The 17,599-nt window shown below is 52.8% G+C and overlaps 8 protein-coding genes across 8 annotated transcripts; 4 read left to right on the forward strand and 4 right to left on the reverse strand.

Annotated features, from left to right (window-relative positions):
• Positions 1 to 71: 71 nt before the first annotated feature.
• On the forward strand, positions 72 to 740 carry J4E93_000643 (uncharacterized protein; the record flags this gene model as incomplete). The annotated part of the gene is made up of 1 exon (XM_049338602.1): positions 72 to 740. The coding sequence occupies one exon, from the start codon at positions 72 to 74 to the stop codon at positions 738 to 740; it is 669 nt and encodes a 222-aa protein (XP_049204487.1).
• A 51-nt stretch (positions 741 to 791) lies between these two features.
• Positions 792 to 2,717, reverse strand: J4E93_000644 (uncharacterized protein; the record flags this gene model as incomplete). Its single annotated transcript, XM_049338603.1, has 1 exon — positions 792 to 2,717. The coding sequence occupies one exon, from the start codon at positions 2,715 to 2,717 to the stop codon at positions 792 to 794; it is 1,926 nt and encodes a 641-aa protein (XP_049204488.1).
• Positions 2,718 to 3,160: 443 nt separating this feature from the next.
• J4E93_000645 (uncharacterized protein) lies at positions 3,161 to 6,606 on the forward strand (the record flags this gene model as incomplete). The annotated part of the gene is made up of 3 exons (XM_049338604.1): positions 3,161 to 3,658; positions 3,717 to 6,274; positions 6,333 to 6,606. The coding sequence occupies 3 exons, from the start codon at positions 3,161 to 3,163 to the stop codon at positions 6,604 to 6,606; spliced, it is 3,330 nt and encodes a 1,109-aa protein (XP_049204489.1).
• A 287-nt stretch (positions 6,607 to 6,893) lies between these two features.
• Positions 6,894 to 8,279, reverse strand: J4E93_000646 (uncharacterized protein; the record flags this gene model as incomplete). The annotated part of the gene is made up of 1 exon (XM_049338605.1): positions 6,894 to 8,279. One exon carries the CDS (start codon positions 8,277 to 8,279, stop codon positions 6,894 to 6,896), a length of 1,386 nt encoding a protein of 461 aa, XP_049204490.1.
• Positions 8,280 to 8,578: 299 nt separating this feature from the next.
• On the reverse strand, positions 8,579 to 10,245 carry J4E93_000647 (uncharacterized protein; the record flags this gene model as incomplete). Its single annotated transcript, XM_049338606.1, has 4 exons — positions 8,579 to 9,201; positions 9,263 to 9,626; positions 9,680 to 10,134; positions 10,188 to 10,245. The coding sequence occupies 4 exons, from the start codon at positions 10,243 to 10,245 to the stop codon at positions 8,579 to 8,581; spliced, it is 1,500 nt and encodes a 499-aa protein (XP_049204491.1).
• A 1,180-nt stretch (positions 10,246 to 11,425) lies between these two features.
• J4E93_000648 (uncharacterized protein) lies at positions 11,426 to 13,032 on the forward strand (the record flags this gene model as incomplete). Its single annotated transcript, XM_049338607.1, has 2 exons — positions 11,426 to 12,929; positions 12,992 to 13,032. The coding sequence occupies 2 exons, from the start codon at positions 11,426 to 11,428 to the stop codon at positions 13,030 to 13,032; spliced, it is 1,545 nt and encodes a 514-aa protein (XP_049204492.1).
• Positions 13,033 to 13,525: 493 nt separating this feature from the next.
• J4E93_000649 (uncharacterized protein) lies at positions 13,526 to 14,814 on the reverse strand (the record flags this gene model as incomplete). Its single annotated transcript, XM_049338608.1, has 3 exons — positions 13,526 to 13,921; positions 13,979 to 14,622; positions 14,673 to 14,814. The coding sequence occupies 3 exons, from the start codon at positions 14,812 to 14,814 to the stop codon at positions 13,526 to 13,528; spliced, it is 1,182 nt and encodes a 393-aa protein (XP_049204493.1).
• A 721-nt stretch (positions 14,815 to 15,535) lies between these two features.
• J4E93_000650 (uncharacterized protein) lies at positions 15,536 to 15,931 on the forward strand (the record flags this gene model as incomplete). The annotated part of the gene is made up of 1 exon (XM_049338609.1): positions 15,536 to 15,931. One exon carries the CDS (start codon positions 15,536 to 15,538, stop codon positions 15,929 to 15,931), a length of 396 nt encoding a protein of 131 aa, XP_049204494.1.
• Between the last annotated feature and the right edge of the window lie 1,668 nt (positions 15,932 to 17,599).

A 17,599-nucleotide genomic window follows, 5' to 3' on the forward strand; every position in this document is an offset into this window, starting at 1 on the left:
TACTAACACTCACAAAACCGGCTTACTCAACTCGTTAACACTCAAAGGACGACCTTCAAGTTTGATTCATCATGGACGCCCTATACCCCAGCGAACCCTGTCCCCGGAAAGCCCCGGCCGAGAAGCGTCGATGGAACTACGATGAGGAAAGCCAACTCATCCGTCTCATTGAGATAGAGACAATGACTTATGAACAAGCAGCGCAGGTCCTACACCGTACCGCACATGCTACTCAGCATCGTTACGCCATGATCCGACAAAGAGACGTGAGCGCCAGCATAAACTGGACTCCCGAGCTCGATGCCGCGGTGATCGATGGACACCGCCGCCTGCAGAAGCCCAAGGCTATCTCTCGCGAGATGAACGTCCCGGTCGAAGCGATCCAATCTCGATGGCAAGCCCTCAAGGTTATGAAAAGAGTACCGCAGGATGTCATCGATCTACAGCGGCGCAAAAAGCTTTGTCACTTCACTCCGGAAGATGACGAAGCGATTCTGCGTTTGTATGTAGAGGGTAAAGAGGACAAAGAGCTTGCGCAGATGTTGAAGATACAAGGGAAGAGTCAAACGGAGGTAATAAACAGAAGAAGGAAGTTGGTCGCTGAGAGTTCGCCAATATACAGGCGATTAGTAAGTATGCGCAACGGTACGTTGAGGGAGAATGGGGTCAAAGTGGAGACGGAAGCACTGGAAGTGGCAGTGGGCAGAGATAAGTATGAGTGGATGGAGGAAGAGACATAGGGTGGGTGGTGTGGGTGTTGTTAGACTAGATACTTTGACGTGCTAAACATCTCACAACCCTTTACCCTTACTACTATTCCCTTTGATCTCATCATCAGCGTCCTGTGGAAACTGCACACCCATCGCCCTCATCATGTTGCCTGCAGGGCCCGCCATGCCAGCCTGTCCCTTGAACGCTTTTAGCATGTTATCAGCGAGGTTGTAGTCTTCGTCTAGAAGATCGTCATCTTCATCCTCCTCATCTTCTTCAGCGACCTCCTGAAGCTTCCCTTTGCCCTTGCCTTTGCTATCAGACAAGAGACCCGTTCCGGGCTTATGTTCCGATTTGGGGTTGACGTTTAGTGCGCCATGGCTGAAAAGTTCAGCTTCCATCATCTCGGAGAGCTTCTGGATCTCTTCGTCTTCTTCCTTCTCAGCGTCTTGTTCGAGCGCTAGTGCGCGAGCTTCCTCTGTGAGAATGGCTTTCTCCGCCGCGGGTAGCATCATGTACTTTTCGAAGGCTTGTTCGTATTCGGCATACTCCGCGTCGGCTTCTGCGTCGTCTTCTTCATCCGTGTCATCCTCATCTTCGCTATTCCTGGCCTTCGCCTTGCTCTTGCCCTTGCTCTTGGTTTCGTTCTCGGCTGGCGAATCACTATCTTCCGGGTCTTCCCATCCTCTGCTGCCAGCTTCAGAGTCATTATCGACATCCATGGGGTCCAGAACGCCATCAGCACCCTCAGCGCCTGCTTCGTTGTCGGCCAGGAAGTCATTGAAGCGTGCGACCATCTTCTTCAAATTCTCCTCCGCATTCTTGTCACCGAACGCGTCTTTCGCGCCGCTTCCTTTGCCTTCGAGCTCCTTCTCAAACTCGGAGAAGTCAATATTGAGCCACCCTTCGTCGTCTTCACGCTTGGGCCAACCGGCGATTTCGGCGTTGCTAGGAAGTGTGTCGTCACCGTTCTCTACGTCTTCTAGTAGAAGCGCAATCTCACGCATCGGTTTGCGGGACGCATACAAGGAGTGCGACAGAAGCATCTGCATGCCTGCTGTAATCTTGATCCCAATCTCTGCCTTCTCGGTTGGTCTACCAGACTTGACGAGCTGCTCCAGTGCTGTGTCCCATGGCGCGGGCGGTTCCCAATGCTGACCGAGAAGCTGAGCGTAAAGAACTTTAGTGAAACGCACGCTAACGTCTACAAAGTCTTCTGGTGGGAACGTCAGCGGGGTTTTGGACTTTTCGGGTTGAATGAGTCGGATGGAGATGGGATCTCGAAGATAGAACGCTTCGACTACTGGGGCAATATACGACGGGTTGCTATGCAGGATATGCGCAACCTTCCTTGGCAGAGGAAGAGTCGCATGATGTTGATTCTCCGAGATGGCAGCCGGATATCCAGCCAGGCGATGAAAAGCTTCCTTTTCAACTTTGATGTACTGCTGTGGTCGTGCTGGTGTAGCGTCGATGATTTGAATAGCTTGTGCTTGCGTCAAAGGACCAGGCTCCTCTTCTTTCCCGAGTGGTATGATGAGTAGGCGATGACTGTTGGTCCAGACTCTGTTCTCGGCAACCTCAGGGTTCAGCCATTTCGGCAGCGCATTTGCCGCTTCGATCAAGAGGAACTCTCCATCGCTGTCATATATGCGTATCCATGCGTCCTTGAACTCTTTGCTTAGTTCACGTAAAAGGTAGACAATCAGCCACTCGTCTGCCACACTATCGCCATAGTTCGACCGCCCTTTGAGCAGCCACCGGTGTTCTTCGCGAACTAGATCGAGCTTGAGAGAGTCACGCTGCCATATGTACTCTTTGAGGAACTTCCTCTCTAATGCATTTAGAGCGCGCTGGAAAGCTTGTAATCGTTCCCTTGTTTGAATGTCCGATAGCCTGGAATCGATGATGAAGACCATGTATTCGACAACATCGTCGGGCAGTTTTTTGGGAAAGCCATCGAAACCTTCGCCGAACCACTTGAGATCATCCTGGGGCCCGTCCATGATGTAGAATCAATTTTCCAGGCGGTTTCTTCTCGGAGCCAGTCAATATCAGATTTGTGCTGGCTTCGCTGTGATTCGTCCGACACTGAGCCCAAAGCTTGTATGGGTATTGTCGATTCGATAGCTCTCGGACGTGATTTTATATCTCCACTGCGCTCGAGAGGCGGAAATCGGTGTACTTAGTCGTAAGGGAACATTCACCCCTGGGATGAAGTTTCTGGTGCAGGCGGCAAAGAGGTAACGTGACTCCAGGACGCGCTTTTCGGCTCCTTGCCTGCATGGGCTAGCGGCGGGCAGTATCCCTGTCGTGGTCCAAGCGTCCCTAAACAAACAACATCTGGAGTATGATGAAGTGGAACATGAAGCATCCGCACTGCTGAGGTGCGCCCCAAAGGACCTTTCTATTTCTCTCACTCATGCGCTGCTAGAGTACATTCTATACCATGGCGCACCTACCGGACACGCCTCGCACCGAGGTTGGCGATATGACGCGTTTTACAGTCAACGAGCCCTCATTCAGCATGGAGGAGACATTCCATGCGCCGACAGACCGCGACAACCTCTTCAAACAGATGGGCGGCGCCCGAACCCCCCGACAGCCGCTTGCATCCCGCCGCCAACAAACCGCGAAGAACGAATTCACGCCTATGCTGAAGAGCGCAACCGCGAATCGCACGCGCCAGGTCAACGGACTGCTCGACGGCAAGATCACGACGCCTGCCGCAATGAAGCCCGGCTTTCAAGTGAGCAACACGCCGCTGCCCGAGGCGAGCATGTACGACATACAATCCAGTTCCTTCGCCGATTCGGTCGATGGCCGGACACAGCTGCCAGACCCCAGCTCGAGTGCTATGAGCACGCCTACCGCGTTACCAAGAAGGGCAGAGGGCGAGATGGACAACGGAAACGGCAATGTGCTCACTCTGAGAGAGCAGGAAGCGGTATGTATATCCGGCCCCGCCCGCCCATGACTACTCACAGGTCCTAACACAACTGCAGCGTCTGGAGCAGATCGACAAGGAAAACTTCGGACTAAAGCTCAAAATCCACTTCCTCGAAGAGAACCTGAAGAAGATGGGCCCCGAATTCAACCGACAAGCCATGGAGGAGAACATCAACCTTAAGTCGGAGAAGGTCACGATGGCGCGCGATATCAAGAACTACTCGAAAGACCTCAAAGCGGCTGAGAGGGAACTAGACACATACAAGCAGCAGCTACGGGAATACGCGGAGAAGGTCAAGCGACGGCACGTCGACGAAGGCATGCGCGAAGAGATGGACGAGCTCCGACGGCTAGCTGACGAACGCGCGGCTGAGGTGGAGCGCCTCGAAAGGAAGCTGGAAGAAGAGAGCGGCGACAGCGAGGAGCTGGACAAAGTCAGAGCAGAGTTGGACGAGGCACAAGCAGAGCTCAACAGACGAGACGAGATGCTAGACGACCAGGACGAACAGATTAAGGACTTGGAGGAGAAGCTGAAGAATGCGCAAATCTGTCAGTCTGCCGGTGACGAGGAGAAAGACCGCCAACTCAGGGACCAAGCTGCACGCATCGCCGAGTTGGAAGAACAGCTGCAATCGGCCAAGCAGTCACAAGAAGAAGACGCCGCAGAAAAGGAGCGGCAGGTGGCCGAACAGGGCGAGAAGATCGAGGACCTCCAGGAACAACTTGGTGCTGTCGAACGCGAGAAGGACGCTGAGATCAACGCCTTGAAGTCCAAACTTGATAGCGCAGACGACAGCAAGGACCAGGAAATTCGGGAGCTGAACGAGAGCCTGGATGAAGCGGAACATGATCTCGAGGTCGCAGAGGAGCAAAAACGTCAGGAACTCTCTGTTCTCGAGGAGCGCCTACGTTCACTGGAGCGCGAAAAGGATGCGGAACTCCGAGAACTGCAGCGACGCCTCCATACCATTCAGAACGAGAAAGATGCTGAGATGGATGCACTGCGCGAACGTTTGGAGCTTGCGGAGTCTCAGGGAGACAACCAGGTTCAATTGGCGCAGCAGTCCGCCAACGATGCCAGACAGAAGGTGGTCGAGATTACTCGTGAAAAGGGCGTTGAGATTGAACTCCTCCAATCGAGGGTCGACGCTGCTGAATCCAGAGCCGATGAGCTGGACGACTTCCGGAAGCAACACCAAGACGCCATGCAGCAGATCTCACGCCTACAACGGGAAGCGTCCGCATACGAACAGCAGTTGCAACAGCTTCGACGCGAATTGAATCAGAAAGACCGCGATCTGGATGGTTTGGAAAGAGTACGACGTGAGCGTGATGACGCGACGCAGGAGCTTACCGGTCTTCGCTCAAACCTCAACAGCAAAGATGCCCAGGTGCAGTCGCTCAACAACGCCATTCGAGAACGCGACAACCTTCGTCGTGAGCGCGACAACTTAGTTTCCAAGATGGCGAGCAAAGATGAGCAAGTGGAGGTCCTGCGAAGAGGAAACAACGACCGCGATTCATTAGTAGCTACTCTTCGGCAAGAGCGTAAAGATATCGAGAGCGAATTGCGCAACTTACGGTCCGCTGTATCTGGCAAAGACACCCAGATCGAGGCGCTCCAGAAGATCACGCGCGAACGGGATGCACTATCTCGGGATCTCTCGAACTCGCAATCAACGTTGCAAGCTCGTGATCGCGATATCGCGAGCCTGCAGAGGAAGATTGAAGCACAAGAGACAACACTCAAAGAACTCAAGCAGCTCAGGAATGACCTCAGTGACAGGACCCGGGAGCTGGACACGGCGCGACGAACGATAACTGAGCGCGAGGCCGAGCTTGACGCGTTACGGAGCCATGCCGATGAGCCCGATACTCAGATCGATGTTATGCAGGACCTAGTACGCAAACGTGACGACGAGCTAGAGAACTTGCGCGACGAGCTGAACGAACAGAGGAGCCAAGTCGATGCTCTACAACGACTTGCAGAGGAGCGCTTGGAAGCACTTGAGGAGCTCAAGGAGAATGCTCGCCGGGAGAAGGATGACTTCGAAGCTGAAATAGAAGTTCTGCAAGAGGATGCCGACGAAGTCGCCGAAGAGAAGGCCTCACTCGAAGAGAAGATTACCGTTCTGGAATCCATGATACGTGAAAAAGAGAGCGAAAACGGAGCCCTGCAATCTCAGACCCGTGCGGCACAGCGCGAACAAGAAGCCGCTCTTAAGAACCAGATTCGCGATCTTGAAGGACGAATCCGCGACAAGGATGCTCAACACCGCAAATCCCTATCAGAAGCCAAGTCGACAGCACGGGAACAGCAATCCGCCCTTGAGGGTCAACTACGAGACCTACAGTCTCATCTCCGTGAGAAGGAATCGCAGCTTCGTCTCATCCAAGCTTCCTCGAAGGCCATCCAGCAGAAAGCCAACCAGGATGCGATTGATCTGGACGAACAGGCGGAGGCCCTTACGAAGCGCCATATCAAGGAGATCAACGGTCTCGCCAAGCAAATCCAGTTCCTCCGCGCACGATGCTCGAGGGCAGAGGCGTTCAGGGAAGCCCTTGGGTACCAAAAGAAGTTCTTCTTGATGCAGATACAGACTTACAATGAATGGTATGTCTTCACCCCTTAACCAGAGACTCTACGCAGTACAACCACTAACACTTCCCAGTAATCAAGAAGACCTCAATCTCATCTCTCAGATGGGCATCACCCCCGACATCACCGTCCACGACCGTCGACCCAAACTCAAATCGGCAGCTCTCGCTGTCATCGCCGCTATTCGAATGCAAAAGCTGGCCGATGGGTGGGCCCAGAACAGGAAGATACATGAGCAGCTCAAGGCGAAGTTGGAGGGCATGAGGCGGAATAGTGGAAGAGGCGCGGGCATGCCGACTAGCGCGAGGAAGAACTTAGGAGCTTCACATCTGAGGATTGCGCGGTAGGACTTGCAATACCCGTGAGTGGTGGGAGGCGAAAGGCGTTCTTTGGTCATTACTATGCATGGCTTGGTGTTGATCATCATGGGATGGGTGTTGTGGTTTGCCACTGTCGACTTTAGCGTAGCGTTATTGCATGGAATGAAGTCATGACATTTGGATCTGATCTGCTCTGAATGCAGTGCATTATAACGGTGTTGTTAATTCTCGAGGAAATTGGGTATCATAATTATTCCATCATCCTTGCGGCCACTAGCCGCTTCTCCATAGTGCTTCACTGCACAATATCCATCTCATTTCTTCCTGGTCATCCCACAGACTCCACAAGCACCTGCGTCCCCGGCGTTGATGTACTGGCTTCCCTCGCAAGCAGCGCTCTTGCATCGCCAGTGGTCGGGTACAAAGTCCTCTTTAAGTACGTTTGCGCAAGCGCCGCATGTCAATGCTCCGGCCTCGTTCTCGAGTGAGCATATGAGACAGGCAGAGCTCTGCAATGGCCGAGGTTGTGCGGCGAAAGTGTTTGGTTTGGGACGGGGTTTGTAGATCTCTGGAAGGGAGTTGGCCGACCCTGCTGATGTTCTAGGAGTAGCAGTCGATCGCGAGGCGGTATTTGATGCAGTCTGAGTCTGAGTCTTCGTTGGCTTCGGCGCTGCCGGCTTGCTCGAGGCTTTGGACGATGTTGTCTTCTTCGCTGATTTGGGCTGCGGCGCAAAACCTTGTATCTCGTCCATCTCCCTCCTTGCATCACCATCTCTGTCGTCTTCATCCTCGCAGATCTTGATCAGGGCGCGGCCTTTGTCGTCGAACATGCTCTTGCCATCTACGTCTACCGCTGCGCCGTCTTGATCGCCCTCGACAAACTCGTCTTCAGTTTCGCTGTCCGATGACGGTTCTTCTTTCTTTATCACGACCTCCTCTTCCTTCTTGACTGGCTCAAAGCGTGCCAATGCCGCCGCAGCTCGGAGGTCCCGTCCTCGTGCACTACCAGCGACCCTAGGCTTGCCTTTCTTTGGGACGCCCTTCTCCAGCTTCACTTTTGTGTCGTCGTCGGCACCCAATGCCTGACCTCCAGCTCCGAACTTCTTCAGTATCCTTCGTTGCTTCCTTTCTGCATAGCTCAGCACGGGCTTCTCCTTTCCACCTCTCTTCCTCTTGTTTCCCTTCCGTCCATATGTGCCACCACACAGATGCTCGGGTACATCTACAGCCTCGCCATCGCTCGCTTGCAAAGCTCCTGTATCCAGATCTCTACCCCTACCCCACAGTCCTTCGCCAGTGTACCCCTTTGCCCAAAGCCCCCTCAATTCCACCGCGTAGCCATCTCGAACCTTCCAGAAAGCCTTCGAGTGATTCATCTGCTTGCAGTGCGCGAGCTCATGTGCCATGACCATCTCCACCATCCTCTGTGGTAGCCATCTTCCATTTCGGTCTCTGAGCACCAGTTGTATGACTTCGCCAGCGTTGAAATTGCGGCCAACAAACTCGGTGTTATAGGGAAATTCTTCAAGCGCCTGAACAAGGATCATGTGCGACTTCATGAAGGGGTAGCATATCGCTGCGACGCGGTTCAGGATGCTTTCCGCCGTGGACGATGTTGGGCCGGGCAGTGTGCGTATGAAGTTTATGTGCGCGTTCGGGCGTTGGGTGCGCTCGTTGATGCGCTCGAAGCCGAGGACCATTGTAGGGTTTTTCGCATGCGATGACCGGCTTTCGAACGGAGAGGGGCTTAGGAACGGGTGTTGAGCCTAGAATTGCAGTAGTGGTCGTGGAAGGTGCTGCTGGGTGGCGGCTGCTGAGACGGAGATAAGCGTGGAGCGGTGTTAACCCGACGCGACGCGTCTAGGACACGCTGCGTCATCACTCATCGCCCAAGATCTTATCTGGGTAGGAGCATCATCATCCTTCAAACAACCACATTGCGTATGTAGCCATACATCGGAATGGTACAAATTCCAATCATCATCCATTAAGAGTAAGTCTACAAGAACGTGCCCAAGTTAACATGGACAGCTTTCACTTGCGTGTACGCAGACAGCGCATACGCGCCCAGCTCCCTCCCAATACCGCTCTGCTTGTAGCCACCGAAGGGAATCCCGAAATGCGAGTCCTGACTGCTGTTGATCCAAACCATACCCGCCTCGATCGCACCTGCCACGCGGTGGCCCCTCATAATGTCCCGAGTGAATACAGCCGCTCCCAATCCGAACTCCGTATCGTTCGCCTTCTCGACCGCTTCGTCTTCCGTTTTGAAGCTCTGGATAACAACAAAAGGACCGAAAATCTCTTCGCGCACAATCCTCATATCATTGCTGCAGTTGGCAAATACAGTCGGCTCGACGAAGTATCCCTTCTCTGGTATGCCGCTCTGCTGGCCGCCGAAGACGAGCTCGGCTCCGTCTGACTTCGCTGTGTCGAGGTATGCGAGGATCTTCTCTTGGGCAGCTTTGCTGACTTGAGGTCCATGGTTGGTGTCGGCATCGAACTGCGAACCAATCTTGGTACTCTCTTTGGTCTGCTTCTTGAATGCTTCGAGGAACTTGTCGTAGATGGTGTCCTGGACATAGAGCCGGGATGTCGCTGTACAGACTTGACCCATGTTACCTGGACGGCTTGGTTAGTCCTGCGTACGGCAAGTGGATACTGCAAAGAGGAGGGAACTTACCCATGATACCCATATGCGACCACTTCACAGCCTGTTCGAGATCGCAGTCATCGAAGACTAGAAGTGGGCTCTTGCCGCCAGTCTCCAAAGTGATGTTCTTTAGGTTCGTTGCTGCAGCCTTCATGATAGCCCGGCCGGTAATGGTGCTTCCTGTGAAAGCAATCTTGTCGACATTCGGATGTTCGGAAAGTCGCGAGCCCGCGCTCTTGCCGTAGCCGTTGACGATGTTAACCACACCTGGAGGGAAACCAGCCTCCTTGATCAAGGTGGCCAGGAATAGTGCCCCCAGTGGTGTTTGCTCTGCTGGTTTGAGCACAACGGTGTTTCCGCAAGCTAATGCTGGACCGAGTTTCCAAGCAGCCATCTATGAGGCTTGTCAGCTTTGAATTACACCAGCCAGAGTCGATGGATACACACCATGACAGGGAAGTTCCAAGGAATTATCTGTCCACAGACACCAAGGGGTTCGTGTTTGGTATACGCCAGCTTCGCATTGCTCGTCTCAATCGTCTGCCCATACACCTTGTCCGCCCATCCTGCGTAGTATCTAAAGACCGAGATAGTCTCAGCGACATCTTCATCCATGGCTTGCTGGTAAGGTTTGCCGTTGTCCCACGCATCGACGGTAGCAAGGATATGGCTGTTCTTCTCGCAAAGGTCACCGAGCTTCCACAGCAATTGTCCTCGTTCGGCGGCAGAAATGTCGCGCCATGCTGATGACTTGAAGGCAGCTCGTGCTGCGTCGACTGCAGCATCTACATCATCCTCGTTACCGGCGGAGACCTTTGCGATGACGGACTCGTCGTAAGGATTTATCGACTCTAGTGTTGAGCCGGATTTGGAGGGGACAAATTCGTTGTTGATGAAGAGGCCTAGCCAATGTTAGTTATTCAGGCCTACGATATTTGAAGTTATCGATGCCTACCAGTGGGCTGTGTCCACTTCGCGCCATTAGGTGCTGTAAGATCGATCGACTGGGCCATTGCGGAAAATACGTATGCGGTAAAAGAAGGGTTAAAATGCAGGAAGTGTTACACAGCGAGGATACAAAGATACACCTTGTGGACAGAGCTGGACATTTGGTCTTTTCATGTCCTGCGCCCTCGATCAACGCGTCTTCATCACACCCACCCCGCACCGAGGTTGCAAGGACGTTGGTCCCACATGATCATAACCAGACTCGCGATGACTATCATCCTACTCCAAGAAGCCATGCCCATTCAATTTCCCAAAATAGACAAGAACTTGGCCAAGACGCGCTGCCGAAGGCATGTGGTGGTTTCCTGAATGTGGGTCCATCAACAAGGCGTCCACAGGCAGACTCGGAACTCCAAAGGAACACTTTGGCGTCGACTTGATCAAAACGTCCACATTTTGCGCCGGCCAGTGACATCCTCAAGTGATAAGGTAGCCTGCGTTTCTCAAGGCCATCTTTGCCCTTCAACTTGCCATCTTCGGCTTAGTACCACACTAATGCAGAGGCTCCACTGTCAGGGCCCAAATGTCCGATCGGCATCTCGAGCACGCAAGCACACGCTTTGACATTGCCCTCCAAACTGCTTTCCCGGGCATAGTCGTTATCCAGACCTTCGAGACGTTTCTGGTATGTTTCCAGCGGCACGGATCTGACGGCGCATCGAAGGCTTGAGCGAAAGATAAGCTTTCCCTTCACCAAAGTCATGTGCAAGCGCTCTACACGCGAAATCTGGGGCCCCGGAATCGACTACCAAAGGCCTATCATCCTTCCAAAAGAGGGCATCGCTACACCATGCACAAAGGAAGACCGAACACTCTGGAGCCTACATTGACGCTAGAACTTCCGGTTTGGTTGTTTTACCATGCTGTAGTCTGCAGAACTATTCGAGCCACCGCTTATCTCGAAGCGATGTTCTGACGAGTCAGTAGCGATGCAGTCAATACAGGCTTGACCTCGAATCAAGACACTTCAGTCCGGGGTAGAGAGCCAGTATGGACGATGCTCCCTATCTATGGACACTGAACTATCGTCATATCTTATCATGTTGGACGCCACATTGTCGAGCATAGCGCATGTACGGCATGAGATGGAATTGCCTGTAATAGCTATAATCATTCACCTCGTGCAGACACTCGACGCCGCATCATTCCTACCCTCCTGATTTCGAGAATCGTCTTTTTCCCACTATGTCGGCGACCAACAGCGAGAAGAAACTCGGCAATCCAATGGGTCCGGTGACTACCCGCGAGGAGGGTGTCGTTGAGCATGTCCATTTGGGATACGACGCGCAGCTCACGAAGAATCGGTCGCTCATTAGCGTTCTGGGTATGTGTCTTGCCATCGTGGCAGTACCCTACGGTATCGGAGGTCCTTTAATGAGCGCCATCTATGGTGGTGGTCAACTCTCCATATTCGTCGGCGTATTGGTTGTCCTCTTCTTCAACGGGTGTGTTGCCATTTCGCTTGCAGAGCTGGCATCGCGGTATCCAACATCTTCTGGTGTGTACTACTGGTCGTATCGGCTCTGTGGTCAGCGCAAGAGGACACGCAAGATCGTCTCATTCCTGACAGGCTGGTTCTGGCTCATCGGAAACTGGACCATTGCACTGTCCGTCAACTTCGGTTTCGCTTCACTCATCGCGGCGACGGTATCGATCTACAACCCAGAGTGGGTAGCATCGGACTGGGAACTGCTTCTCATCTTCTACGCGCTGTGTCTGCTGGTCTTCCTTGTTTGCTCATTAGGAGACAAGCTGCTACCGTATGTGGACTCCGTGGCCGCAGTATGGAATTTCGTCACCATCATCGCACTTCTGGTTGCTCTATCAGTTCGCGCCCAGCAAGGTCGACATTCAGCCTCCTACGCGCTCGGCAACTACGACAGCAGCTTCTCAGGTTGGGGTACAGGCTTTACGTTCTTCATCGGTCTCCTTCCACCAGCATACGCCTTCTCTGCCATTGGTATGGTGACATCGACGACGGAAGAGTGCGCCCAGCCCGAGATTGAAGTTTCTCGCGCTATTGCTCTCTGCATACCCTTTGGTGGTTTCGCATCGCTCCTATTCGTCCTACCGTTATGCTTTACGCTCCCGCCGCTCGAAGACATCCTTAACGCACCCTACGGTCAAGCGCTGCCGTACGTCATATACTCTATCATGGGCTCGAAGACCGGAGCGCTGATATTGATGATCATGGTCCTATTCGTTACTCTCTTCTGCGCCATTGCGATCACGACTGCTGCTTCACACTGCACATGGGCCTTCAGTCGCGACAACGCGCTTCCACTCGCTGGCCTCTGGACCCGTACCATCGCCGACCGGCCCATCTACTCGCTCACGCTCGTCACAGTCATCGAGATGCTACTCGGTCTTATCAATCTCGGCTCCAGCAGTGCGTTTACTGCCTTCGCATCCGTAGGTGTTATCGCACTCGCCATCGGCTACCTCGTTCCCATCGCCATCTCTCTCTTCACGGGCAGGAGAGAAGTCGCACATGCTAACTGGAACGTCGGTGGTTTGGTAGGCATCGCAGCGAACATCGGTGCTGTGGCATGGATTTTGTTCGAATTGGTGCTCTTTAGCATGCCGACTGCACTTCCTGTTACTGAGGTCTCGATGAACTACGCTAGTGTCGTGTTGGTCGGCTTTGCGTGTTTGAGCGGGCTGTGGTATGCGCTCTCTGGAAGAAACAGTAAGTTCTAATGTTTATCTGCATGCTCATGCACGGCTGGAGTCTCTACTGACATGACCCAGAGTTCAAGGGTCCGCCTGACGAGGTGGATGACGTTTACTAAGGTGTAGCATTTCTTTGCCCTGGTTGTCGGATGAGCACGCTTTATTGTGGCCCTCATACCTTTTGTACCATGGCCTCCTCTGGTGCAGGAGATTGCACACTTATCTAGACTGCAGCGTCTTGTGGAAGAAGTCCACGAGTTTGCATCCGATCCTATGTGGTGGTGTCCTTGCCCAAGAGTATACGTTGTCATTAGAACTACCTATTTATCAACAGTTAAGTGTATGTATGCAGCAAACTCAACATAATTCCCCTGGTGTTGTGAACCACATGTTACGCAAAAGGTACAGCATGGCATTGAAGCACTTCCACTATAGTAAAGGTGCGAGATATATGGCCTACCTGGCGCAAGGTCACATGCTTGAAGCTTAAGCCTCATCAGCTGAGTAGCAGGCATAGAAGCACTAGTTCATATTGTAGACCACGGAGTATAATGAGGTGTGTGTGTATGCAACGAAGTATATCTCTACTGAATCTGACAAGGAAGCCTACACTTAAAACGGAAATTCACCCTCCGGTTTCTCCAACACACCACTGTCAACCTGCTTCCTATGCTCCTCGTCTAGATATGGAAGTAACAACCCTTCCCAATGCTCTCGCCCTTTGTAGTAACTGACAGTCTCATCCCAGCTCCTGATCGCCTCGGCCAGTCGTCCTGGCACATGCGGCTCCTTCGCAATGGTCGTCACCGGCTCGAAGTACGTCCTGATGGTGAAGAGTAGAGCTTTGGACTTCGGTAGACGTCGCAGAGATTGCCGTTCGGAGCGGAAGTGGATGTCTTCGACACGGAGACCTTTGGAGTTGGCAGTGGCCCATGAGGCGACTGTGTTGGAGTTCTGATCGCCCATGCGGTGGGACCAAGCAAGACCGTCGTCGAGTTGGATGAAGAACTAAGCTTCCATCAGTAATGGCACCTCGATAGTTGGATTGCACACGTTGCTGCTTACGTTGTTCCGAAGGACAGGTTTCTCACACGTCATATTGGCGAAAAAGCGATTCATGGCCTTTTGTAGCTTCTCCTGGTAGTGCGGTACACCGGCTTCAATATGGAGTTCGTCGAGCGACATGCGGTATTTCTCAGTCAAACGCCAGAACCCAGGTAGGCAGACCGCGCCCGCATCGATGTGGTATTGGCCATCGTCATTCAATACCATGACAACCAGATCGTCCTGGACAAGCTTTGCTGCGGTAACCATAGCTTCCGTCGGGTTCGGTGCTGGGTATTGAAATTCTTCATCAGTGACTGTGTTGTGAAGGATGTTGCCGTGCAGTTGGAAGACTTCCGGATAGCGATGCGTGAGATATTGCGTCAACTCTTCCAGGACCTCAAAGCATGCGAGGCGCGTGACTTCGTTATCGACATATTGTACCCGCGATCCGACATCCTTCTCGAGCTCCCGAACCTTGGCATCGTGATAAGGGATAAAATTCGAATCCATTTCAATCCATTGGTTCCAATCCATCTTCCGGATCCCCATTGTTACAAAGTCCGGGCCATGGCGGAAGGGTCGATAGAGCTTGGGATCTGTAAGCTCAAGTCTGTAGTCCTCCGCCGGCTGCGGTAACGGTGTCTTGAATGGTGTAGATGGGACTTGGAGAGGTCAGTGCTGTTCAAATTGAGGATATCTTGATCAACTGCACCTTTTTGCTTCACGTCGTAAGATGGAGAGAGCTTTTTGCTCGAAGTCTTCTGCGTCCGCCATACCAGGCCAACCGCAAGTACAACCAAGAACGCCGCAAAGCCCAGAGGCGTCAAAACTGGGTTGATCGATAACATGTACATTAGGTAGTAGTATTTCCCCGCGCGCTGCTTCCGACGACGCTTCAAGCAGACGACAAGAGCAGTTAAATGCTAGATCATCGTGAGATGGACGTTGACAATGGCGAATGACACCATTGGCGACTATCTACACCTTAGCGTAGGATCGCGTGTATAGGTTTGCAGGGAAATGTGGGTCAAGAAATGGCCGCTGTACTTGCCATGCTGGGTATAGCTCGAACTGCAAGGCATCGCCACGCTAAACCCCGGTCCCATATCTCGTGGCGAAAATGAGGCCTGGTAACCTTCCATGTTGAGCTGTTCCGTGATTCCAGCGGCATCATTCATATCGGAGATGGGAGCTTGTTTTCTTGTGTCAGATATGGATTGCGGGGACGCTCCACTTCCATTCTTCAAGGAGCGCAACTCAACGATAGCGAGCTTGTCTATACCAGAACGAGGCAAATACCGGGCAATTTGAGTTGTTGGACTCTCGATTAAACATTCTTGTCATAGTCTGGGCTTGACTTCAGTGCGATGGCGCGGATCTGTGTTGCGAACACTCAGTACCGGACACAACAGCGGGAATACGCCCAAACGATGCATAGGCATATAAGTCTCGATTGTCCACAAGACTGTGCCATACCCTTTTTCGCCCGAATTCTTCTCGACTAGAACATTTGTCACCGACTTCCTCTTCATTTCGCCTCCACCGGATTTCACTATCAACATCGAGATCTTCAATATGTCGATAACGTTCGGAAACTACGCTGGAACTGAATCCAAGTCAAAAGCTTTCCATTACTCGCAAGCCGTCAGGGTTGGCGACGTCGTTCGTATATCCGGCCAGGGCGGCTGGGATGCGGAAGGGAACATAGCCCCAAACGCCGCAAAGCAAGTAGAGCTAGCGCTTGAGAACATCGAGAAGGCTCTACAGTCTGTCGAGAAGAGCGTGTCCTGGAGGAACGTATACGCTATTCGATCGTACCACACAAACATCGACGAGTCTGCAGATCTATGTATCGAGGGTTGGCGACGCGTCATGCCTGATCACCGACCGGTATGGACATGTGTCGAAATTACCAAGCTCGGTATTGAAGGCATGCAAATCGAGATTGAGGTGGAGGCTTTGGTTGAGTAGGCGTGATGGAAGCGACACGCGATATGAGCAAGGAGCTGGTGTAGATGTATTGAAGAGTCCAGCACGTGGCAGAGGATCGTACGCTCAGATTTATTTCGTCCAAACCATTGCGATTTTCTGCAATAGCGAAGAGTCAACGATATCTTCAAATGACCAATGTACACATGGCAGTGTTCTTGAAACTTCCGCTCCACGTAGTAGGACTACGAGAAGGTTGCCAGAGCGCCTCCAAAGTTGCCCGAATAGACAGCACGGACTCGAATCGCAGATTGTTGTGTATGTTCCCCAAAATCTTCATCACACATTCCCGATGGGCCTCCAAGAGTGAATGTGCGCCAGCTACATAGAGTGGGAAAAGAGCACAGTTCTGTGCTTTGGATCTCGTATCCATGCCTTGTATACACTCCAGACACGCATGGACATGCTGTTGGAGAAGAAAGTGCTTCGTGGGAATGTCGTGAATAGCGCTGTAAAGGTATATGAGGCCTGCGTGCTGGAAACAACGGACAAGTGAGAGCGATGCCGTTGTAACAGGGCTTAGCAGGTCTTGTCCTGCGTCTCCATCTGGACACTCTAGCTTGGAGTACGTGGGCTGAAGCGCGTGCTCAAAGACCTGCGCCTTCTCGACGCAAACCTCGGCTCCAGTTTGTAGCTCGTGGCGGTAGAAGCTCATCTCCGCCAATGTGGATAGTACAGACCCAAGTGATGTAGTGCCAGGGACGACTTCCCACCACACTGATCCTGACTCCATTGTCTCCCAAATGGAGGCTGGGAACGAAGGTTTTCTGTCTTGAAGCAACGCATCTGTCAGATCGGTGGATGCCAGTTCCGAGAGCAGCATTCTCGTCATTCTGTCTGACGATGACCACGCTGCTCGAAAGCCGCCCATTGCGTTGATGATTGCGATCGCTCCTGCGAGATGACAACTGGTCGAAGCGTCATCTGACATGCAGTTTACATAGCCTTCGAGGAAGTACAAAAGCAGCACCGCGACTAGAAGTGCGGAGAGCGCGGCACCATCTGATTGCTCGCTGCTCAGTTGGCCACGGATGACTGACAAGCAATGCAAGCGTCTCCTCTCGAGAGTCTGTTTGGACGATCCGCGCTCTTGCAGCGCCCGATGCTCCTCGGCAAATACGCATAGAGCCTGGAGGACAGGTTGAGAGCGCAGGGCAAGTGCGACTGGTGGTGGAACCGGCTCACGAAGAGTTGAGAAAAGTGGCCATAAACGCGCTTTGAAGTATTCCAGTGCTCTTCGCTCATTGACTGCCAGATGAATGCTATTGAGCGAGCGCTCGATGGATAGCTGTGGTAGACACTCCGGCACCGTTTTGGCAGGTCGCTTCTTCCATCTGAGTAGTAACTTGTCGTAGCTGCAGTCTTCCGCGTTTGCTGAAAGGAGGCATCGTCGGCATGTGGGCTTCTGGAGATCGCATTTGACTCGTCTTTGCTTGCAAGGCCAGCACGACCCTTCAACCGTCCGTCGACGTTTTGGCGGACTGTTGCCAGAGGATTCCGGACGCGACATCTGTCTGCATGACGTGATAATGGTCGCGAGTTCAGGGTAGGAGTGACGAAGTTGCGAAAAGGGGGTGCCAGCCGATATCAGATGGCTGATGCGAAACTCCCACTGATGAGAATCTGCCCGCAGTATTGATGCATGAAGGA

Source organism: Alternaria ventricosa (assembly GCF_023758065.1).
Source record: "Alternaria ventricosa strain BMP 2768 chromosome Unknown scaffold_1, whole genome shotgun sequence".
Taxonomy (NCBI): Eukaryota; Fungi; Ascomycota; class Dothideomycetes; order Pleosporales; family Pleosporaceae; genus Alternaria; species Alternaria ventricosa.